Genomic DNA, 26,121 nt, shown 5'->3' with positions numbered 1-26,121 from the left:
TATTCAATTATAAAGAAGTACCTGGTCACCTCATGGGAGCCTGAATGGTTTTTTTTATTTCTTCTAAAAACAAACAAACAAACAAACAAAAACAGGATAAACATGTGCAGAATGTGCAGGTTTGTTACATAGGTATACGTGTGCCGTGGTGGTTTGCTGCATCTACTGACCCATCCTCTAATGGGAGCCTGAATTTTAGCAGGAAGAAATAGAGTATCAGCTCTGCCTGGGTATGCGTTTATGGACAGAAAATGAAAATGATAGAAGTACTTCAAAAATAATTTCAGCAGAAAAATGTATTTAATAACCACTCAATTTAGAAAATACTGACAATAATGAAAATGTCTCAGAGCACTTTTAAGGATTTTTATTTTATATTTTTGAATGGCATTGTAATACTGAATACTGTAAAATAAGAATGCAGAAAAAGGCAGGACAAAACCTGCTTTTTAATTGTCTAAGTTATCTACTCTACAATCCTAGTTAAAAAAACTCAACATCTGATGGATGCAACTATAGGTATCATTACAGACTCTGAGGTAACATATATGCTTTTTCTTTTTATTAAAAAATAAACAGGAATATTTTAATTATTCACTAGAATGTTAATATCAAGCCAGTGTGATAGCAGCTAACATTCTACAAACAGCCTTTTCTGGCTTTGTGTGACATGGATGATCTAAATTCTTTCCAATTTCATTGACTATTCAGTGCCTCCTCTGTTGTCCCTGCCCAATTTAGCAGCCGCGTAACATAGGAAACTTACTTTCAATGCCCCAGTTGGTGATAAATTTTTTACAAAAAGCATACTATAACACTCATTCTTGGGTCACTGGTAAAGCAAAGCATCATCCTGATAATTCAAGTAAAAGCATGAATTTCCTTTTCCTCCTGAATCACTAAAACAAATGTATTAGTTCTGCATTTTGATTTACATGTGTTATCTTGCTAATGTTTTCTAAAGCAAAAAATAGCCTTTCTTTCACCTTCATAGCCTTCATCAGATTCCTTAAAAACGTTACTATGTTTTTCCTTGTTGCAAGAACAGAAAAGTAGAGGAAAAGCGGTTAGACTACGCTATGTTCTGCAATAAACCAATAATAGAATGAACGGGTGCAGGTCTTATAAACAGAAACAGAGGCGCTGGTTCCTGGGCTGGGAAAAAGACTTTGTCCTCTTAAATTCCCTATCCTGACAAATGGCACCATTAGGAGTTGGATCTGCCCTTCCCTTCCCTGCTCAGCATGCAATCACTCACCAAGCACAATCAAATTTGCCCCCCGATACGTCCCACAGGCATCTACTCTGCTCCATACCCACTGCATTGCCTGCATTGCATCTCAGTTCAGGAGCTCGTGATGGTCAGCTGAAGTGTTATCACAGCTTCCTAATGGCCTTCCTGTCTCCAGCCTAAACACATTGCCCAAAGGTTATGTCCCTAAAATGAAAATCTGATCACTGCTCTGCTTCTACAAAGCGTCTGGATTGAGGGTGTCATAATAATCTTTGTCATCCAGTGTCTGACATACAGCAAACTTCCAATAAATCCTAACGACTGAATAAATGAATGAATGAATGAGTTAGTCAATCATTCATTCCTCAGGCTAAAAATTTCCTGTACCCTCAAACACGAAACTTCAATTCCTTAGCATGGCCTTAAACTTCAAGCTATTTACTAGCTTCATCCCCACCTCTCCTGCCACTTTCCATTTACTCTCCAGCCCAACCAGACCAGCTTTCTCACCATGACATGTTCTTTCACATCTCTCTATGAGAGCCAGTGACTCTCAGCCCAAAATGCCTTTCTCTGTAACTGCACCTAACAACTTCTATACAAATGCCACTTGCTTTGTGAATTCTTCTATGACTCCTCCAGAGAAGGTCAGCTGTGTTCCTGAAGTGCTTGGAAAACGTGTCCCCACATCACCTGCTTTCCCAAAATGACAAATCATAAACCCTATTTTTCACTTCTTCACCACACTAAGAGATAATGTCACTTTTTTAAGGCCAGGAACTATGTCATGCTTACTTTACTCTCTCCATTCTCTCTTCTAATCCTCCTCCAATGCCTAGAATAGTGTCTGATAAACATTATGCCTTCATCAAATATTTGGATGAACCCATTCGAGGGAAAGAAATATCCCCAGGTACTGATGGCAGAGAACCCTGGCCCTTCTGTTCTTGATTGGCCTCCTCCTCTCTCCCACAGTGCCTCAGTCTTCCCTCCAGCCCTCACCAACCCTCCATCCCTCATTTCCTCCCATTCCCCGACACAGTTTGGAATTGGGGAACTCCCTATTCAAATCCTAAATCTAATATGTTGAAGATGAAAGGAGGTGAAATCTTGATAGTGCTATCAGAACAGTAGAAGAATTACAAATGTCCTGAGAGACCTAAATTAAAAATATAAATTCTTGCTCTTATAAAAACACTGTATATGCGTTGGTTAGGACCTATAGTGCAACTGACACAGGCTACATTTCAGTTATTCTGTAAGCTAATCTCGGGGCTGGCCTAGAGACCAAACAACAATGTACAATCTTGTTTCTTTGGGGATGTAAGTTCAGCGGTCCAAATAAGCACACTGCAATGAAAATAACTACTAGAACAATTGGTTTGTTAACTGTGGACTGCCTATGCTAAAGGTGCTTCCTACCTCAGAATTTGAAGTTCTTTAAGCAATCTCTGAACTACAAATGTGAGTTGAAAGACTTCCTGTGTTAGGCCAGGCGTGGTGGCTCACACCTGTAATTCCAGCACTTTGGGAGGCTGAGGCAGGCGGATCACCTGAGGTCAGGAGTTCGAGACCAGCCTGGCCAATATGAAGAAACCCCATCTCTACTAAAAATAGAAAATTAGCTGGGCATGGTGGTGGATGCCTGTAATCCCAGCTACTCGGGAGGCTGAGGCAGGAGAATTGCTTGAACCCGGAAGGCGGAGGTTGCTGTGAGCCAAGATCATGCCATTGCACTCCAGCCTGGGCGACACAGCTAGACTCCATCTCTAAATAAATAAATAAATAAATAAATAAATAAATAAATAAATAAATAAAAGACTTCCAGTGTTAACATTAGGAAAGCTAGATCCTAGATCAGAGGTTCTCATTCCTGCCCACATAGCAGAAGCACCTGGAGAAGTTTTAAAATGCATGTTTCTCAAAGTATGAATTTCCTTGGCTCCGTTCATGATCCCTGAAATCACAATCTCTGGTAGGAAGATCACTGCAACAGTTCATTAAAGAAGCTTGTCAGGAAACTCTAATGTGCAGCCCAGGTTGAGAACCTTGTTCTAGACTCTGTGTTTTGACTTTAGTTATTTGTCCTCAGGCAAATTTCTTATGAATTTGACCTTTCTGGATCTCGGTTTTCTCACCTTTAAAATGAGAGGTTTGAGGTTAATGAAGCTTCTTTACACTTTATAATCTTTACAGTTTTCTAAGCATTTACAATTTCTCTGAGTTAACTTTTGAATGTTTATTTGCTCTGTTTCTCTTGGCTTATATCTGACAATGTACAAATAATGGGGAAAAGTCAATGAATTTGTAAACACCTTTTAGTGATTTTTGACAAAAGGGGTGACAGGCAAAAGTTCAATTTGAAAAGTATGCTCTCTACATAATTTACTAGCTGCTGGGCAGACTAAACGTTACATACACAATCAATGGATTTTATGGATTTTTTTAGAGCCACGTTAAAATTTAAAAAAAGAAGAGAAAAAAGTTCCATGCTATATTTCCCTGTCTTTAGATATGTAGTTTCCTCATTCTAACAATGACTTTTTTGTATACGCTTCCGTTAAAGTCATGACTGCAGAATAAGCTGATGATTTCAAGAACGCCCCCTAACTCAAGTATTTTTACCGAACACCTTGCTGAGCAATGTAACACGCAGGGCCCCTCATTTCTTTATTCTAGTGATGGCAATATAACCTTTGTCTTGCTTCAACCAATTTTTCCCTGTTAACATATCTTTCCAAATTTAAAAAAAAAACATTTTTTTCATTCATTTGGCTTATAAAGTAATCCTAGAAGCCTGCAAATATTTTTTTTAAACAGCAAATAAAGAAATATTCACCCATGCGGAGGAAAAGAGAACACAAGAGAATCGCCTGCTCCATTTTACAATATTATGGTACATTGTGTAGTCTTGTGTCAGTATTTATTATCAGTCATTTAGTTTATGATAGAGAATAACTTTTGATTACTGATGCTTGTAGTATTACTCACTCTGTCTTGGACTGTTTGAAGATCTGTATTTTTATTACAAAGTCCAATAAAAATAAAGTGAAAAACCCATAGGTCCCAAAACTGATTCCTGGCTTGTGCTATATGTCACTCCTTTCCAATCTAAAAAGTATTTCCTTCTACTGTTAGTATCTGTCTCTTGCTCATAAGCAATTTATCTCCTAATGCCTCATTCTTTATTTTAGCCATTAATCTCCCATTGAGAACCTTACCAAATGCTTTTTGCAGATAAAAATATTTAATATCTACTAGATTTCCCCTATCCACAAAACCATCCAACATTGCTGAGAGGGAAAAATCAATCTTTTGTACCTGAATTCAAGTTTGCTGGGTTTGAGTCAAAATATTTTTCTCTAACTTCTTCAGGTCTTCTTGACAGAAAATAATAAGACCATAGAGCAAGAATCCTATTTCTCTTTGCTTTGAATTGTTTCCCCCAAAAAGAAATGTCAAAATCTCACCCCTCAATACCTCAGGAAGAGACCTTATTTGGAAAGAGGGCCACTGAAGATGTCATTAGTTAAGATAAGGTCATACTGAGTAAGGTGGGCCATTACATTACTGGTTTCCTTATAAGAAGAGGAGAAGAGACACAGACAGAGATACAGAGAGGGAAGACAGCCATCTACTGACAGAGGCAGAGACTGGAGTGAAGCCAAGGTATGTCAAGCATTGCTGGCAAACACCAGAAGCCAGAATAAGCAAGAAGGGCTTGCCTACAGGTTTCAGAGGGAGCATAAGCCTGCTGACACCCTGACTGCGGGCTTCTGGCCTCCAGAACCTTAAGAATACATTTCTGTTGCTTAAGGCCATCTAATTTGTGGTACTCTGTTACAGCGAGCCCAGGAAACTAATACACTCCTCTTTTCCCATGTTTTCTATATTTTGGGACCCTGTGTATACTGGATTGTAATCTACTCTTAAATTACACACACACACACACACACACACACACACATGCTCTGTGTGTGCGTGTGTGTCTGCATATGAAATAATTTTCTCTTCTGCATAGAATCACACTAACTCTGAAAGAGAAGGCATCTCTAATGTTTGCTGAGTCTGTCTTAGTGTAGCTCCATCAGGTTCACTCAGCCTGTGCCTCGAACGTCTCCTACCTCCTGATGTGGCGCACCCAATTTCCAGGTGATTCAGACACTGACGAAATTCTTCCTATAATAACTAGCTCAAAACCGTCTTCCCACAATGTCTAAAAGTTGGTCCTAGTCCTACTACTTTGAGTTAACAGAGAAAAATCTTCCTTTATCAGGAAAATCTTCCAAGTATTTGAACATAATATTACAACCCCAAGGATTTTCCTCCTCCTAATTAGATGTCCACTTTCTTTCCAACCACTCTTCATGAGAAGGGTTCAACTTATCTCATCCTGTGCTGTGACTTCCCTCTAAATATTCTGATACCACTTCCATTCTCCCACACCCCTCCATCCTCCCTACTCTATTCCTTCATTTTCAGACTGCCTTCAGCTTTAACATCTCTCCTACTCCTCCATCAGGTGGAAAACAGAAAGATCTGCTTTTCTTGTCGCTCCCTAGCTGTTCTCTGGGCACCCTAGGTAAGAGAGTCTGGAAAAAAAGTACAGAACTCAAGTGGCAGTTGTATCACAACCCTGGTTAATTTTCTAAGTGCATCACTACAGGGACATCAACAGAGTAGCTAAACACAAATAACAGTGGAAGCTGCCTGAGAAGAGATATTTTAGCTCTGGGCACCCTACCTTTTCTTTTCAACAAGGAGTTACTGTTGGCCAATCATAGGCAGATGGCCCCGGGCTTGCTGTCATTTTTCTCTTTTATATTGATTTCATGTTCACCAACTCCTATAAATTTCTGCAAACACCTTGCCTCTCTATAGAAACACCTTGCCATTATGTCTTCCTTTTCTTGCCCTCAACAGAAAAGTAAAGTGCAACATACAATCTCATTCAGGGCCTCTAGAAACATCTGTGCCTCCAAAAGTTAAACACAGCTTATAAATATTATCTGATATACAGATCAATTGCAGGAGAGAGAGCAGGATTGCACATTAATAAAAGCATGGAGTTTAGAGTCAAAAGTCCTTCAGAAAATTCTGCCACTTACTCAGTGTGTGGCCTTGGTCTATTCACTTAACTTCTGAGCTTCAGGTTTTCATCTACTAAAAGATGATAATAAGATACCTCTCCTCCCTCCCTCCCTCTTGGGATTACTGCAGAAAGAATTTATAAACTACCAACTTCACATGATTTATTACTCTTTTTTCATTTATTCATTCAATAAATATGCATAATCAAGCATCTACCTGGTACAATATACTGAGGGATCCATTCAAGGATTCCAATTTCCCACCATTTTAAGAATTTTCTGGCCGGGCATGGTGGCTCACGCCTGTAATCCCAGCACTTTGGGAGGCCGAGGCGGGTGGATTGCGAGGTCAGGAGATCGAGACCATCCTGGCTAACATGGTGAAACCCCGTCTCTACTAAAAATACAAAAAATTAGCCAGGCATCGTTGCAGGCGCCTGTAGTCCCAGCTATTCGGGAGGCCGAGGCAGGAGAATGGCGTGAACCCGGAAGGCAGAGCTTGCAGTGAGCAGAGATTGCGCCACTGCACTCCAGCCTGGGTGACAGAACGAGACTCCGTCTCAAAAAAAAAAGAATTTTCTAATAGATCAGTAACCCCGTGGCACAGATATTAAGGAATAAATAACCAAGAGTTAATATGCTAGGAATTACAGATAAAGGAATAACAGAATCTCAGACACGTGAACACAGGTCTAGCCTCTATGTCATGTGCCAGAATTTCACTTAGAAAATAAAATCCCTTAATGTTTAAAGGGGAAATACAGCTTTATTTAAAAATTGGTTTCTATACAAGTTGATTACAGATATATCTATTGATGCCACTGCACACATATGCGTGATACCTGAATCTATCAGCAAGCATGTACTAGGCATTTACTATGTACCAGTCTTTGCACCTGTGAATTTTTCTAGGCAAGTTAGGTCTGCAAGAAGCAGTTCTGTGATTTTGGGATATGTTGGGCTACATTTTTCACAATTTCATACAATAAAATTTTACACAGACTAGAAAATATGCCACATAAAAAACTAAGCTTTTTCTTTTCTCTCTTTTTCTTTCTTCACAGAAGCGCAACCACGAAGAAACAAAGAAAACATTTTATGTTTAAATGTCTGTCATATCCTTAACCTTTTCTTTAAAAGGATATGCATGTACCAAAATACACCATCAGTAGTTCCTGCATTGCTGGGAAGCCAGAAAATACGATAACTTCTTTCCTCTACAGAGCTCTGTGTTTTCCACTCAAGAAAGGATAGCGAGGGGCCAGGTGGGGGTAAACTTTATAAAATTTTTGCTTGGGGACCTGAATTTAAATCTATTCCATGGATGAGACAGCAAGTTAACTAGTTTTCACCCTATAAGTAGTCTAATTTCCAGGGCTAGTTTAAGGAACTGTAAATAAATTTACACTTTAAATCTTTTATCTCTTAACCCAATACAAACTATGGTCTTATGCTTTCCCCAGTGATGAAGTTTCAGTTGTAGCATACCTTTTCATAAATTAAATGCTTTTTCCTATGAAAGGCAAGATCTTATTTAAAAAAAAAAAAAAAAAGGCCACAACACCACAGGAGTCTAGATGTGCCATCTGGATCAATACTCCTTGAGTATACAAAGACTTGCAGCCTAAGAGGAGGGATTCCATGTGACTTGTGACAATCTTTAGAAAAATAAATCGACATTGTCATTTACTTTACTATTTGATGCATGTTTAAATTTTCAAAAATATATTTTTTAAAATCTTAGATATTAATTTCCTATTAATCACCGCATTTTTTTAGTGTTTTGGTTTCATTCAGTCATAGCGTTTCCCACTACTTTTCCCCTTTATTTTATTTTTTGATGGCTTTCCCTATATTCTCTTATTTCTCCACTTCCTCTCATTGTTTCTGTATTACTTTGATCTTATTGGGTTGAATTTTGAATGTTCCCTCCCCTGGATTCTACCTTTTTCATGTTTCATTTTCTACACGTTGCAAAATTCCAGCCAAGTTCAAAACTCATTTTGTATTCCTTCAAGGTCTGCTTTTCTCAAGCCCCATATTTTTGTGTTAGTACTCTTCCCACAGATCTTCATCAGCAATTCAAACCTGATGACATTATGATTGCATCTTTAGTGCTTTTCTACTCCAACCTTATTTATCATGCCTGCATTATTTCCAAAGATAAGGTCTAGAATAACTTCAGAGCGGAGCTTGTTAGCTGTTGAGTGTGTGTGAACAGTCCACCGCTACTGAAAGATAAAGCCACTTTTCTACATTCTGGCATTATTCTTAATGTGTGCATTTGCTGGGCTGAAATCCCTTAGCAGTAGATTGACCTGCTTTAGACTTCTCTTTTCTGTAAGTATGTTTCCCTATCTTATGTCCTATCATCTTGTTCTTGGATTGTTCAAGGAAAAAAGTATAGCTCTCTTTTTTCTTCTCTGATTATACTCCCTTCAAATTGTTTGCTCCTACTTTAGTTCCTCCTGTATTTGTACTTCCCTTACCACATTTCCACTAATGTACATGGAAGATCAATTTTTCTTCAACCCCAAAACCAAAGCAAAAAGTTCTCCCTGGTTCTTCCTTGCCTCCAGATCCATCTCCACATTCTTACAGATCATTAATATCCTTGTCATACCTTACATTGCTTTAGAAATACAATATCCTTGTTAAAATATAAATTGTCTCTCTTTTTGTTCAACTAAAATAAGAGTTGCCCTCTAAAATAACATGTTCAAATTCTACAAGATTTTGGCACATCTGGAAAGAGGCATCTAAATTTTCAAATTTCTTTTTGCTTCTTTTCACTTTTCCTTATCTCTATCTTTTTTCTCTCTTTCACTCATTCATTGGTGTATATGGAAATATAGTCTTAGGCTCTACTATATGCCAGGTTTGATAGTAATCGCAGAGGAATAAAGTTAAGGAAGGTGTGGTCCTTAGCCCAGGGAAGAGCACAGTTTTGAAAAAAAAAAAAAAAATCTAACAGGTAAAACAGTTGATGCTGATACTATGTTACAAATGCTACTGGTATTTGCAACTGTCCTAAGAGTATAACAGTATGATCAATTAATTCCGCCTTTGCATAATCAATAGGAGGTTTGACAGAGTACAGAAATTTTATCTAAATCTTTTAAAATGGCCAAGGAGTGGGGACAAAGCTATAACAGAGAGAGGAACTGGTAAAACAAAGACAGAAGTACCTGGAATGTTTCCAAACATCAATAATGACCATATAGAACAAAAGCAAAAAGATCTTTCTGACTAATATTCTAATTGTATCATGTAAGAGTACCTACTTCATAGGGTTGCTGTGAAGATTAAATGTAAATGTGCATAGATCATCGAAACACTGTCCAACTCATAGTAAATGCTCAAAAAACTTGAGCTATTATGACGTTGTTGTATGATAGATTCGATTATATATTTTTCATCTATTTAAAATGCTTTTATTTGTTTCTGGTTCCTGCCTTGGTTCTGGATAATTACAGCTGCTGATTAAGTGACTGTCAGTTAAAAGATTTTTATTTGGATACATGTCTGAAGAGCTGATGTTGCTGCTATGGCATCCAAAACAAAAAATTTAAAAGAACTGTTACATAAACATGGCTAAAAAAGAAACTATCAACAGAATAAACAGACAACCTACAGAATGGGAGAACATTTTTGCAAACTATGCATCCAAAAAAGGTCTAACTTCCAGCATCTCTAAGGAACTTAAACAAATTTACAAGAAAAAGCAAACAACCCCATTAAAAAGTGGGCAAAGGATATGAACAGGCACTTTTCAAAAGAAGACACACATGTGGCCAACAATCATGAGAAAAAGTTCAACATCACTGATTATTAGAGAAACGCAAATCAAAACCACAATGAGATACCATCTCACACCAATCAGAATGGACAAAATTAAGAAGTCAAAAAATAACAAATGCTGGCGAGGTTGTGGAGAAAAAGGACCTATTTTACACTGTTGGTGGGAGTGTAAATTAGTTCAGCCATCATGGAAAACAATATGGCGATTCCTCAAAGATCTAAAGACAGAAATACCTTTCGACCCAGGAATCCCATTACTGTGTATACACCCAAAGGGATATAAATCATTCTATTGTAAAGACACATGTATGCATATGTTCATCGCAGCACTACTCACAATAGCAAAGACATGGAATCAATTTAAATGTCCATCAATGATAGACTGGATGAATAAAATGTGGTGTATATATACGCACCATGGACTACTATCCAGCCATAAAAAAAGAATGAGATCATATCCTTTGCAGGGACATGGATGGAGCTGGAGGCCATTATCCTTAGCAAACTAACACAGGAACAGAAAACCAAATACCAAATGCTCTTACTTATAAGTGGGAGCTAAATGATGACAACACATAGACACATCAAGGAGAATAACAGACACTGGGGTCTTTTGGAGTTTGGAGGGTGGAAGGAGGAAGAGGATCAGAAAAAACGACAAATGGATACTCAGATTAACATCTGGGTAAGGAAATAATCTGTACAACAAACCCCCATGACACAAGTTCACCTATGTAACAAACCTGTACTTGTACCCCTGAACTTAAAAGTTAAAAATAAAACTAAAAAAAAACAAAAAACAAAAAACAAAAACAAAAACATGGAAAGTAGTGTACCACAAACATATCATTAACTAGACCACATCTAATTGTGATTCTCAATTAATCATTCTTTTTGTACCTTTCTTTTTGAATACAGAGGCAAGTGTTAGCAAAGTAAGTTCAAATATAAGATTCATTGAACAATTCTGCTAATATAGTAAGCTTTGGAATCAGTACAGAAAGAAATCCAGCTCAATGTCATTTGTCTCCCCTACAGCTACACCAAATGGTTTTGAAGGGTTATGCTCTAAATAATGCCTTGAAAGAGTATAGAAAAAAAAAGATTTCATTATGTTTCCTTTCTTATTGACGTAGGATGGAGAAGGAAGGTATACTAATATTTTTCAATAACTTGCAAAGTACTTTATTTACAGTTTATGATGCACTCACATACCTTGCTGCATTTGAATTGATAACCAGATTAATTTATTTGTTCAAGGTCACAAAATATGCAAGACAGAACAAGAGTTCTGGTCTTCTGACTGTGTTCCTTGCTCTAAAACATTTTGAAAGATTTCTAAACAAGATTAAACCAATAATCCTTACAGTTTAGACTACTAACATTTAGTTGACCAAAGTTGTTTAACACAATTTTACTTACAATGATGTATAAGACCAAACTAACATAGTTAGATATCTCTACCTGGTCTCCAAAGAATTTCTTTTTGGCCATAATCTAAATGGCTACAAAAATTATAAAATAAATTATTATGAATGTAATGACAAACGGTTTCCCTTTGAGATTCTGATTCTAAATTAATGGGAAAACAAAAACAGAGAAGAATAACAGACATAACAGAATGTCACCAGACTCGCCCTCCTGCTATAAATAACAATAAAACTCAGGCACTAAAAAATTAAAAGCTCAAAATACAGACCCTTGAAATAACCCAGCTGTACAAATTAGCACATAAGGCTTTAAATCAGCTATTACAAATATACTCAAGTACGTAAAGGAAAATATGATCTCAACCAGTGAAAAAGTGGAGACATGTCAGTAGAGAAATAAAAATTATAAAAAAGAATCAAATGGAAATTCTAAACTAAAAATGTACAGCAGCACACATTTCACTGGATAGGCTTAAAAGCCAATTTGAAATAGAAAATAAGGATCAAAGTGATGGCGGCAGTGGCCTGTCTGGAGCAGCCACCGTGGGGATGCCAGTTACAGCGGGGGAGGCGTGGCTAGGGCTGCACACTCCGTGGAGCTGGTGAGGTCTGGGAACAGGTGGGAGCTCCACCCTCTACCATGTTGGTAGGGCAGGAGCCCTGTGCTCCCAGGGGCAGCTGCATCCAACAAGCCACATCTCCAGACCCAGGCATTCCTGTGCTCTTAGGAGCCTGGGAAGCCCTCTACCCCCGCAGGCTCAGAAGTACCTGGTCCCACTCCCTGGCCTCTCCCTACTCCTGGCGCCTGCTCCACTGCGGAGCAAAGCTGTGGCTGAGCCTGGATGCTGCCGCAATCTGGCTGAGTGTGCACGCATTCAGGGCAGCGCTGACATGCCAGCCTCCCACCGCCTTGGCCCCCTCTGGACTTTGGGCGACAACAAGCATAGGAGAAAGGCCAAGGGGCTGAGGGCAGCTTGGTGTGGGTCTGCAGGCGCCCCTCAATGTGAATAGCCTGGGTGCCATGGACAACATGATGATGGTGGCGGGAGGCAGACAGGTTCCTAGGCAGGCAGGGATGGGTCCCTGGTGAAGCCCCACCTTCATGCCAGGGATGGCCTGAAGCCTGGGAACCAGGCTGCCAGGTCTGAGTGAAGGCCGCAGCCTGGAGTGAGAACTTCATTGATGACCATTCAGGCAATCCAATGGTGCTTTTTCCAGGCCCATCCATGGCCGCCCATGGACCAATCAGCATGCACTTCCTTCATTCTGAGCATATAAAAACCTCAGACTCAGTCAGACTCACACACTCACAGGGACGACCTGCCTGCAAAAAGGAGCTACCCACTACAGGTCTCCTCTCTACTGAGAGCTGGACACTTGTTGGGATGACCTGCCTGCAGAAAGGAGCTACTTGCTTTGGGTCTCCTGACAGCTGTTCTGTTGCTTAATGAAGCTCCTCTGTACCTTGCTCACCCTCCAGTTGTCCAAGTACTTCATTCTTCCTGGACACAGGACAAGAACTCAGGACCCACCAAATGGCGGGACTGAAAGAGCTATAACACGAACAGGGCTGAAACACGCCCCTGACTCACCACATTGCAGGTAATGAGAAGGAAGAAGGAGCTGTGGCCCTTCTGAGAGTCCAGAACTCAGGGCTCCCCCAGCTAGGCCTGTGACATGCTGTAACACCCTCTTTGGGGCTCTGTGGTTCCTGGTGTCTCCAAGTTTTTGGGCACCATGTGTTCCCCTTGTCCAGATGCTGGTGCCCGCAGCAGAAGCTGCTTGTGGTACGTCTGGTCCAGCCACAGCCTCGCATGGAGCCTGCACCTGGAGCTGCCCACCCTGCCGCAGCTGATGTGCCTGGCCGTGCACAGTGGCTGGACCCCGCGTGCACTCACTCACACATCCCTTGCCACTCCGCGCCTGGCTTGCCCTTGGCAGCTGTGCGACCCAGGCCAGCAGTGCGAGCCAAGTGCAGCCTGCCGGGCCGAGTGGGTGGAACAAGTCCAGCAACCAGGAGCAAAACTCAAGCAGAAGTGCACGGAGGTTTCTGACTGGCAAAGCAACACCCTAAAGATCCTGTGACAAAAGAACTTGAATAAAGATCCATGTAACCAATCAGGAGAACGGAGGAGAAAAGAAGATTAAAAATAAAACAAACAGGACCTCAGTAACCTATAGGATAATATCAAATAGTCTAGCACTCATGTACTTGGGGTCCGAGAAGGAAAGACCAATAGAATGGGGTAGAAGATGCATTTAAAAATATGGTTTTAGGCTGGGCACAGTGGGTTACATCTGTAATCCCAGCACTTTGGGAGGCCAAGGTGGGCGGATCACCTGAGGTCAGGAGTTTGAGACCAACCCGGCCAATATGGTGAAACCCTGTCTCTACTAAAAATACAAAAATTAGCCAGGCGTGGTAGTGCACACCTGTAATCCCAGCTACTCAGGAGGCTGAGGCAGGAGAATCACTTGAACCTGGGAGGTGGAGGTTGCAGTGAGCTGAGATCACGCCATTGTACTCTCAAAAAAAAAAAAAAAAAAAAAAGTACATATATATGGTTTTGAAAACGTCCTAAACTGATAGAAAACATCAACCTCCAAATCCAAGCAGCTCAGAAAAGTTCAGGATAAATACAAATAAAACCATACTTAGGTCGGTTGTGGTCAAATTACTGGGAAAACAAAAAAGACAAAAGGAAAATATTGATTGACCGTAGCTAGAGTAAGATAAGATGTTACATACAAGGAAACAAGAAGAAATGGGATTCCAAGAAATGGAATGACTTATTTAAAGGCTGAAATAAGAAAATGCTCAACCCAGAACTCTATATTCAGCAAACTATTCTTAAAACATGGGGGTGAAATAAAGACATTTTCAGATGAATAAAACCAGAAAGAACTCATCATCTGCAGACCTGTACTGCAAAAAATATCCGTGGAAGTTTCCCAGACTGAATTATACAAGATGGAAACTCATATTTATAGGAAGAAATAAAGACTAAAGTGATACATTTAGGGAAAACATAAAATACTAGCTTATCTTAGTTTTTTCTTTGTTAATGTCCTCAAAAGACAAGTAACTGTTAAAAATTCGTATCATTGTAGTAAGAGGTTTGTAATATATATAGAAAAGAACATTAAAATAACTCAAAGAACCAATGAGGATGTAAATTAAACTGTTGTAAGGTTCTTCCATTTGTGACATGTATAGTGAAACAACATTAATTCCAAGTAGACTGTGAAAAATTAAGGATGCACATTGTTAGAGCAACCACTTAAAAATTTTGTACAAAGAGTCTGTAGATAAAATGCCAACAGAAGATACAAAATGTTACAAAATAACTAATGAACCCAAAAGGTTGCAAGAAAAGAGGAACCAAAAATAGATTCAAACAAATAGGAAAAAGTTTGCAAGATGACAGACTTAACTCCTACTATATCAATCACATGAAATGTAAATGAATAAAACACTCTAAAAAGTAGAAACTGTCACAATAGATTAGAAAAGACATGTCTACAAGAGATACATTTTAAATATATAGCCACAGATGGGTTGAAAATAAAAAGATGGAAAAAAATATATACCATGCAAGTATTAAACACAAGAAAGCTGGTGTGGCCAGATGAACATCATTAGTAGACATTCAGACAAGGACTAGTATCAGAGATAAAAAGGGACGTTTCATAATGACAAATGTGCTACTTCAACAGGTAAACATAACAATCCTAAAGGTATATATACATAACAAGAGAGCTCCAAAATACATGATGAAAAAACTGACAGACGAAAGGGATAACCAGACAAATCCACAATCATGTTTGGAGACTTTAACACTCTCTCAGTAATAAACAGAACCAGCAGACCAAAAAGAAAACAAAACTAGATCTGAAAAACATTATCAACCAATTCTATCTGACATTTGCTCTAACATCTGAAATACACATTCTTTTAAGTGCACTTGAAGCATATAACTAAATATAACCATAAAATGAGCTACAAAATAACTGTTAATTCCAAAAGACAAAAGATTCTTACAATGGATACTCTCTGAGGATAACAAAATCTTAAATTATAAAGCAACAATAGGATATCCATAAAAGCACAAAATATTTGGAAAGTAAATATCTCATTGTAAATAGCACTCTAAATAACAAAAGAGATCACAAGGGAAATTAGAAAATAACTTTAACTGAAAAGTAATGAAAAAAAACACAACAAAATAAAAACTTGGCTCTCTGAAAAGATTAATAAAATTGGCAAAGCCCTAGCATGAACAAGCAGAGGAGGAAAGAACAGCAAAAACAACAACAGGAAAGGAAACAAAAATGACCAATATCAAGAATAAAGAAAGAGATATAACTACAGATCCCACAGATATCAGAATGGAAGAACATATTATAAACAACATTATGCCAACAATTTTAGCAACTCAGTATACTTACACAGTGAAATACTTCTAGGCAAACTCCTTAAGATCTCCTATCTATTATTTTTAGTGAGGGCAAAACAAACCAAAAACAAAGCACACAAGAGTTCACACTATGTGATTAGATAATGTTCTAATACTGGCAAAGCTAAGCATGGTGATAAAAGTAGAAAAGTGGTTGCAGCGGGGACAGCAGGTGAGCTGAGTGGAGGCGACTATAAAGGGACACAAAGATATTTCTAGGAGGATGGAAATGATCTGTATCTTGAAGGGAGTAGTGGTTACAGGTGTTTGCAAACTGCCAAACTCATCACACTGTCTACCTAACACCTGAATTTTACTGAATGCAAATCTGCCTCAATGAAATTGATTTAAGAAAAAATTTTTTATACCACCACAGAAGTAGAATACAGAATTTAGTCAGAAATTTGTAAATTACTTTTGGGGAGATTAGTTTGTGCAAGTTACATATAAAATTGGGACAAGAATATAAAAAATATTTCAAAATATTTAAAGTTCATCAAAGAATACTTCAATTCTATTATATACCTTCTTAACAGTGTAGGAAGTATAAACTATAGGCCAGGAAGTATGCTACATGCTTTCATATATTATGCCTCACAAAGATTGTGTCTTTCATTCATGATAAAATCTAGTGTGTGCCTTGGGAAATAGCCACGTTACACGTGAAAAAGCAATAAATCTGGAGCCAGAAGACCAGAGTGTTCAAATAGTGATACAGGTTATTTATTAGCTTTGTGACCTTAAACAAGTCACACAATCCTAGATTTCTTCCACTCCAGGACTGATGTGAGGACGAAGGAATATCGTTTCAATGTACCTGGTAAAGCACACCATGAATACGGTTTTATTACTCATACTAAGTGCTCAACAAACACTGCTTAAATGAAGAAATGAAGTGGATAAACAACATGAACAGAGAAACAAGCAGACAGGAAGAAATAAAGGGACATGTTTATAATCACATTTTTTTCTGTGGACAGGATGGGTGGAGGGTGGGACAGAGCTTCCAAAGCATGATGACCTAATACCACATTCGTATCATGAGTAGTAGGTGCTGTGCATAGGACAGGGTTGGCTGACCTCCCAGAATGAATACACTTTCTTTGTGACCAGGATAACAGCTGGGGTAACAGGTATCGCAAGATTGGCTCTGATGTGACCCCTGAGAGTATCTCAGCTCCATGTGCACAACCAACAGTGTGGCTACCACAACGTATGTACTATAAGTGGCTGCTGTTATTCGTTTCCAAACTTTTACTTTGTTACCTGGGCTAACAATCACTTGTGCTGGCAAGCAGCATAAAGGGGGGCTACCTGTACACCAAGTAGCCTCCAAGGGGCTTTTCCCAGGTTCCTAAGAGGCACAGTGAGTCTTCTACTGTGAATCTTTGAAATGCCAACATCACTGATGAACAACTGTTCAAAGTGTTCCATCCCTTCTCATCCTTAGGTTTTTCTGAGATTTTGCTCTCAGACAACAACTAAAGATATTTTCTAGATACAGCAGCTGTGACCAGAGCAATAGAACCATTGATGACTAGTAGGCTGATTTTCAGTAGAGTTCCAAGGAATGATCTACTAGGCCTGACAGAGCACTCAAGAAGTACACAAGAGTATGGCTGGCCCAGATTCAAGACCAGACAAACCAGGTATCTTCATCCAAATATAGAGCCCCTAGAAGGACACCTAGAAATTCAACACTCAATCACAATGTCATGTGATAAGTTATATGACAGGGCTTTTAATTGAATGCCGTGGGGACACACAGAGGAGATAATGGGCCAAACAGCAGGGGGAGAAGCAGTGTCAGGGGAAATAATTCCTGAAAAAGGTGGTACCTGTGCTGAACCCCAAGATGTTGAGTTATTTGGGCAAAAGGCATTCCGGGCAGGAGGCACAGAACGTACAAAGACTCAAAAGGTTGGATGGCACCATCTGCAGAGAAGTGCAAGTAACTCTACCTGGCTGGAGAACATGGTGTGAAGGGAAAATGAGACGGAAGAGGCACAGCCAGGGTCTTAGGAAGGACCTTTTTAACATAAGAATCAAGGAATGTACACTTTACCATAAAGATGAAGGGAAACCACTGAAGGAATTTTAAGCAAGCAGTACCATAATAAAATTAGCATTAAAAAAAATTGTGGCGACAGTGTGGAGAACAGATTGGAGGGGAACAAAAGTCAGGAAGACAGGGGAACAGCTGAAGTAATCCCTGTGGAGGAGGATGGTGGCCTAAGACAGCAGCACTTACAATGGAGGGAAGATGTGTCAGACACAGCAAAGAGGTCTAGAGAGAACTCTCAAGGCTTGTTCACTGATTTATGTGAGGTGAGAAAAAGAAAGAAGCAAGCATGACTCCTAGGCTGCAAGCTTGGATGTCTAAATGGATAGACCTGCTGTTCACAGAGATAAAGAATAAGTCAACTTATATTTGAAAGTATAAAAATCAATGATACTGCACTAAATTTTAAAACATTAACACAAACAAAGGCAGAGGCTGTCTCAGATAGTATGGATACATATCTCTGAGATAAATGAAAAGCTTAAATTCAGAGAGGAGTAAGTCAAAGAAATTCCTGTCTAACATATGTTGGTGAGTGAATAATCAAAGAATAAAACAGAAGGCAATTCACTAACAAGAGAGCCATCTACTGCCTTATAAGCATAGTGCAGCAATGAAATGCCACACACACACACACACAAAATGTGGAAGAAAGCCAGGAGTTTTTGACCACTTCACATTGAACATGTTTTTACAAAATATCCGATTCCTCCCACAAAAAAATTCCAAGTGGTTAGCATGTTTAATAATAGCTAAATGCTTTCACTTACTTAATTTCTCCTAAAAACATCAATTCAATAGAAAACATTATTTGAACATAAAACACTTACCTGCCATCATTGCTATCATACTGGCTTTATAGACATTAGTAAGAGATCCAAGTTCTCCTGTCGCTAATATAGTTTTAAGATGAGCCTCCCCACAGGCCTTGCGAAACTGACGAATCTCATCATACAGGGCTGGGGAAGAAAATAATTGAGGCAGTTACAAAGCAGGCAAGTGATAACATAACTTGGCAGCCGTTTAGAGCTGGTGGAACCCATTTCACATTTAGGAAACATAAAACATTTGTCACTTTCTAAAAATCACCCCAATTTAACATTGCCTGGAGCATTCTGTTGCAGTTCACATCCTGTTACAAGGAATGCTTAGTTTGCTACCATGAAACCGTTTCTAAGCCCTGGCCTGAGGTCCAGAGACATAGAGCTTTTTAAATATCATAATGACATGCAAATTATAAATAATTTCTGTCTTGTCCATACGATAGTTGCTTCCAACAAAAAACAAATGTAGCTACCATACATACAGTGGTGTACCCCTTTGCAAAGTAATAAAAAAAAAATCTTAGGTTCTTATTAATTCTTCCATTCACAAGTAATAGGTTCTTTGGTTGGAATATAAAGCACACCTTTCTTGAGTTATGTTCGTGACAATAAAGACACAGCAGCTTGCCCCACTGCCTGCCAGAGTATGTTTATATATCTGACTAAAAAGTGTTAGGCCTGGCCAGGTAGTGTTGGACGCATGTGCACAAAGCCATCTGCAGGGAGGCTCAGAGATGCTGCCTTAAATCTATTAACCCCTGAGCCCATGACCCCAGTACCACATCTGGCTTTGGAGGGTTCCACATTGGGCCCAGATTTATTTCATATTTCATATTCAAGGTAACATTTTACATGAAAGGTAACAGGATTTTAGCAAGCAAATTAGACCAAAATCATGCGTATTAAATCTTTAAAAAATTCTTTAAGTCTTTTGTCAATGATAACAGTGAATTTCGGCTTTTTCAGGCCGGCCACTATCATTTCTTGAACTCAGGCTACTGCCATGGTAACAAGACCAAGGCTTTTTCTTTCCTTTGTATTTGAGTATCTTTCATAGGAAGTGGGTTTTTTTGTTTTTTGTTTTTTGGTTTTTGAGATGGAGTCTTGCTCTGTCACCCAGGCTGGAGTGCAGTGGCGTGATCTCGGCTCACTGCAAGCTCCACCTCTGGGGTTCACGCCATTCTCCTGCCTCAGCCTCCCGAGTAGCTGGGACTACAGGCGCCTGCCACCACGCCTGGGTAACTTTTTGTAGTTTTAGTAGAGACGGGGTTTCACCGTGTTAACCAGGATGGTCTCGATCTCCTGATCTGGTAATCCGCCTGCCTCAGCGTCCCAAAGTGCTGGGATTACAGGCATGAGCCACGGTGCCCAGCCCATAGGAAGTAGTTTTATAAACATACGGAGTAAACCAAGCAGGAGGGAAACATTCATAATAAGGGTTGGGGTAAGCATTTCTTAAAGCTAAAATGAGAGTTCTATAATTCACAGGCTTAGTAAAGCACATTTAGAAAAATGAAAAATTAGTCTCAGTTAAAACCACAAGTTATAACAGCCAAATAAAACTTGCCTTCTCAATCACAGAAAATATGAACTTGAAGCTCAGAAGTGAAAAATGAAGAGAAATGAAAGCAAATATTCTATTCCAAGATGCTCAGTAAGTTTAGAAAGTTTGTTACCACTGAGAGATGGTACCCACAGAAGGTTCAATAAAGAACAGACTATTTTCACAAATCCTTAATAACGTGCAGTTCTGAGTACTAGGGATGATCTGAGATGCCACACCACCTACCTTACCCTGCCCATCTACCTAACCTGGGAGAAAATCATCCTACTTATGCCTCCAATATGACAACCTGTGTAAGAATGTTAAAAATAGTAATAAGACTATGGAGCGAAAAAAAAAATTATATTCTTTTAATTCAGAGAATGAATTGGATGGAATGACATTTCTTGAGTTATTGAATCTAAAAAAAGAAACTTGTTCTCTAAGAACAACTGACAAGGAAAATCTTCTGATCTAAAAATCCAAGAACGCTAATCCAAGTTAACTTGTGATTTAATTAATGATTTTCTTCCACAAAACAGTGTTGTCATTAAAAGCAGGCTTTAGAGTCGGACAAATGCAGATTTAAAACCCAACTCCATCATTTCCTGTGGGACCTTAGGCAAGTTATTTCTGTCAGCATCAGCTCCATCCTTAAAGTGTCAATAATATTTACTTTACAGGGTTACCAGGAATGAGAGAGAGATATACAAAGTACTTTGCATACTGCCTGACATGTTACAAGCACTCAAAAAGTTTAATTATTAAGTTCAGAATTCTAGTAAAATGAATTTCCACTAAGTGTTGTGTTATAAAAGTCAAATCTTATTTCATGGCCTGACCCAGTTCCAGTAACCAAAGTTCTGTTGGATTACTGCTTACAATCAGTGAGCCATCAGACAAGGCTGGAAAGTATTTTATTACAGCAGTTGTTAAAGTGAACTTTGGCCTGTAAAACAAATTCTTAAAACACTGATCACGACCATATTTGTGAACAAAAAAACACCATCCTTTTTCTAGAGTACTACCTTCTGATGCCAAGTGAATTTCTTGAAGTATAGTTAAAATTAACCAGGAAAACCAGAGGTATTTTATGATTCAGTCATTTGGAAGTTATACTCTTTAATCCATGATCCAAACAGAACGAACTGAAAGTGGTCACTTAGAGCATAACTGGATTTACAAATATGCAACCAATGTCTTCTCATTCTTTAACTGCCAATTTCTAAAATCATTTTACTGGCCTATTTTACCACATAACAGGATCAAGTTTTTCTGAGAAAATATCTTAATCTTTAAGGTTCAACAGGTGGAAAGTTGTCATTTCTTTCTGTTACCATTCTGCCCAAAATATATCAGAACAATTAAATCAAAAGTTATACCAAATCTGGTCTTTTTAAAATGTGACCTGGGCTCTATCAAGTGATTGCTTCTACCCAGGCCTTTGAATCTTACAGAGTGAGGCAAAGATGAAAGAATAGTCAGATATTTTCTTTATTATTGTGGCATCAGCAATAACAGGAGATCCAAAAGTCCAGTGTCCCAGGGGCCAGCCACCAGCCAACAGTATGGTACCTGTGCTGGCCAGTAGGAGCAGCACCAGCAGTGGCCCTGGGACCAAGCTCTTCCTGTGGCACAATCTGACTGTGTTCTCTGCTCCTTATTCTCTCATGGTCCTGCTTTTTTTCCAAGCAAGGCTTCCTACTTATTCAGTGAGCTTCTTTATGTCTTCCTAATATAATAAATTCCCTTTCAGCTTCACTTAATCAGAATTGGTTTTCTTCATCTTCAACTTATGAATATTTACTGAAGAAGTATAGTATTGTAGACAATAATGTGGGTTCTCCTGAGTATATGGATTCACACCCCAACTTTACTACTAGTTTATTGTTTGATTTGGGTAAGTTACTTAACTGTAACTTACCCTGTCCCATGTTCCTCATTTACAAAATGGGAATGATAGAAGTATGCACACCTCACGGAGTTATTTTCAAACAGGTTAACACACACGAATAGATAAGGACAATATCCAGCACATTGTTCATGGTCAAGGAATGTCAGTTCCTGTTTTCAAAGTTGTTGGTGGCAGCAGTGATGGTGTTCCTGTTATTATTCAGTGCTTATCAGGCTCAGATTACAGAGGGACTTACAAAAGCAGAGGACACCATGATCTATGTTCCTTAAAGAACATAAAATAAAACCTCTTTGGGCCCCTAAAAAAACAGTCTGGGGGAAACAGCTTACTATATATCACAAACAAGTTTGTTTTTAAGCTAAGAACCCATGCTACTTTGAATAACACAGACTCTTGAGATAAGACATTTTTGCTACTTGCTAGTTGTGTAAACATTTAGGAATTATTCAATTTCTCTAAGCCTAATTACTTAGGGAGACTCGGTTTGCTCACACATTTTTGTGGTGATTAAATAATATATGTTGCTAGAATAGAACCAGGCATTTAGTAGGCAGTTAATCATTCAATACTAGCTTCCCATATTTTCCCTTATACACTTCCAGAAACCCAAAAATAACTTTAACGAACAAAAAATAGCAAGCACTGTCCTAATACTTATGAAAGCACAACTAGAATTTGCCAATCTTACATATAAGAAAAAATAGACCACTTCGCTCCAACACAAGCCATAGAAACCAAGGTAATTCAGAAACATAAGATACTTAATTTTGTATAATACACTAAAAATGATCTCTAAATTGCTCTTTTAGCCCCCTGGATGGGAAGAAAACAAGGGTGTGGTGCTACAGTAGAGTTCATATGTTTGAATCAGGACTTTTCAGCCCTTGCTTGGCCGCTGATTAGTGGTGTTACTTGCGGAAGTTACTGAACCTCTCCAAGCTTCATTTTTCTCCTCAAGATTAGATAGGAGATCTTTACTTTTACAGCTCAAACCCTTCTCAAATTCTGCCAATAAATATAAAAGTATTAAAATGGTTAGGAAGGTAATCAATCGTTTTTCCTTCAGATCCACCTTTGATAATAAGCACTTGTAAAATGATGGTAAACGCTGACTTACTCTAAAAGTTTAAGCTGTTATAACTAAGACGAAAGAGCCTCTTGTTGATTTACAAAGATGATTCTGAACTCTATCTCTGGGAGCTCTCAACCACAGACAAGGGGGAGCAGGGATTTTCTCAGCCACACACTGCCAAGAAGGTGGAGAGAAACCTAGCCCCCATGTCACTGGGGCCTAGAGAAATTCTTGGCCTGCATGTTGCCACATCATGGCAACATGATGGAGGCGAGGTGAGGGGGACGTGCAGTCAGCTCTGGGGAAAGTGAAGGTCACCCTTACCAGCAAGGACTGAAAATTCTAGGGGTTGGGGAGGACTTGGCAAGTAGAGCCAGGAAGACAACCCGCAGGTTCTAGAGATTGTCAAATACAAAGCAATTGATAAAATACGTAAATATTGATAAAAAAAGATGAATATACTGAAGATAATGGATAATGGGAGCAAGATTCCTCACTGACGAGAAGAAGGGGTATAAATATGGAAGGGGAAAGTAAGAATAAACCATGCAATGCTGGAGTGTAATAGAGGTTATAGTGTGAAGTTGTAAGTTCTAAGACAGATTTATAGACTGATATATAAATAAACAAATATAAATGAATGTGTGTTTCTATGTGTGTGCTGTGTATATGTGTACGTTTATGTATTTACTAGCTCTGTCTGACAAGAGGGCCTAGAAACAGTAACATCCCAATAGCAGTGAGTTATACCTAGCACCCAGATCTTGGTTTCTAAATACAATTATCAATAAAAGGAGCAAGAGCTCCTTGGAGAAATGACTGATTCCAAAGCTGGAGCAGACAAAGTCAAAGATACACCTGAAACATCTATTACAAGAAAGCAAGGAAGTTCTCAAAGAATGATGGGAACATAAAAAGGATAGAGGAGCCAGTTTGAAGCAGGTCCTAAAACCGCCTTTGCAAAATTATGACTGAGACAGTAAAAGAGATCTAACCTAACTGACTCCACCTTGTTTCTAACCTTTAAGCTGTCCTTGTTCCTTCCTGTGCACAGGCTGAACTAATTTTGGGAGGAACTTAGTTTATAGTTCATAGTTTAAAACATAGATAATAACAGCCCTTTCCCAAAACAAACCTCCTTCTTGCCTGGGGACTAGACTGCCTTTGTAGAACTAACAAGTTAGCTCCAAGATTAGAAATTATGGCTTAAGAGTCATGCAGCTAGGGGCTGCAAGATTCTCACCCTCCCTAAACTGCTCCTAAGATCAATGCTTGAGATATTTTGCAGACCCTGCACTTGATGGATCAGCTGGCACCACCCAGATCGATAAACTGGCTCATCCGATCTTGTGGCCCCCACCCAAAAACTAACTCAGCACAAGAGGACAGGTTCAATTCCCTAGGATTCCATCTCCTAGCCAACCAATCAGCACTCCTGGCTCACTGACTTCCTCCACCCATCAAGTTGTCCTTAAAAACTCTGATGCCCAAATGCTCAGGGAGACTGACTTGAGTAGTAATAAAACAAAACTCTGGTCTGCCACACAGCTGGCTCTGTGTGAATTACTCTTTCTCTACTGTAATTTCCGTCTTGAGAAACTAGCTCTGTGTAGGCAGCAGGCAAGGTGAACCCACTGAGCGGTTACACTCCCAATGGCCAAATCTGGGACTACTTGAGTATCAAAATAAATAATGATGGTAAAGGATTATAACCAATTGAGTAAAATAAGAATCAATGAGTTCTTACAAACAGGAAGGAAGGAAGGGAGGGAAGGAGAGAGAGAGGGAAGGACAGAGGAAGGGAGGGAGGGAAGGACCTCAATACCACATCTGGCTTTGTAGGGTTCCACATCATGCCCAGATTTGGTAATGCCAACTCTTAAGTATAGAAGAAATGACAGAATTAGAAAATCAGAGTAATAGCTGAAAAAATCATCAATGGATGCTAAAAGAGTGAATAAAAGTTAGATGAGGAAAAGGATATTAACATAGTCTCAAAATATCTCCATTCATAATCTATATTAATTACTTATTAAAATGCAAAATACTTATTAATTTTACAATGGAGAAACTTGGCAGAAACCATCTTTGCCAAGTAAAAAAAGGAACATCATCAATAATGGGACAAATTAATATCTTGTGACTCCTGAAATAATGCACTGAGAAGAACAGAGCAAAAGTTCTGTGGTATACCTGCCAAAAATGTGTAACCTGAATCTAACTGTGAGAAAATACCAAACAAAGCCAAATTGAGGTATATTTTACAAAATAACAGGCCCGTAATCATCAAAGACAAGGGAAGACTGAGGACTGTTCTTAGTATTCTTAGGTTAAAGACTATTAAAGAGATATGAAACAACTGATACTACACCTAATAAAGAACACTATTGGGACAATCTGCAAAATCTGAACAATCTGTAGATTTAATGGCCGTATGGTTATCAATGTTAATTTCCTGATTTTGATGCAGTACTGTGGCTTGGTACAAGAGTGTCCCTGTCCTTGTCCTTGTTCTTAGGAAATACACACTGAAGTATTTAAGGGTAACAGGTGAACAGGTCTGCAACTTATTCCCAAATGGTTCAGAAAAATATGTATATAATACATAATTTATATATATATGTACACACATCACAGAGGAAATAAGTCAAAAAAAGGAAATGGGATAGCACTTTATAATTGGAGAATCTCAG

General features: G+C 38.8%; 1 protein-coding gene across 1 annotated transcript in view; it reads right to left on the bottom strand.

Moving 5' to 3' along the window:
• DERA (deoxyribose-phosphate aldolase) overlaps nt 1-26,121 on the bottom strand; it is a 122,074-nt gene that overhangs the window by 35,632 nt on the left and 60,321 nt on the right. Inside the window, exon 6 of the mRNA XM_019038429.4 lies at nt 18,905-19,033. Within this exon, the coding sequence (XP_018893974.2) occupies nt 18,905-19,033 (129 nt within the window). The remainder of the gene's footprint in view (nt 1-18,904; nt 19,034-26,121) is intronic.

Source organism: Gorilla gorilla, chromosome 10 (assembly GCF_029281585.2).
Source record: "Gorilla gorilla gorilla isolate KB3781 chromosome 10, NHGRI_mGorGor1-v2.1_pri, whole genome shotgun sequence".
Lineage (NCBI taxonomy): Eukaryota > Metazoa > Chordata > Mammalia > Primates > Hominidae > Gorilla > Gorilla gorilla.
The sequence above is the reverse complement of the archived record's forward strand: the minus strand, read 5'-3'. Positions and strand labels throughout refer to the sequence as shown.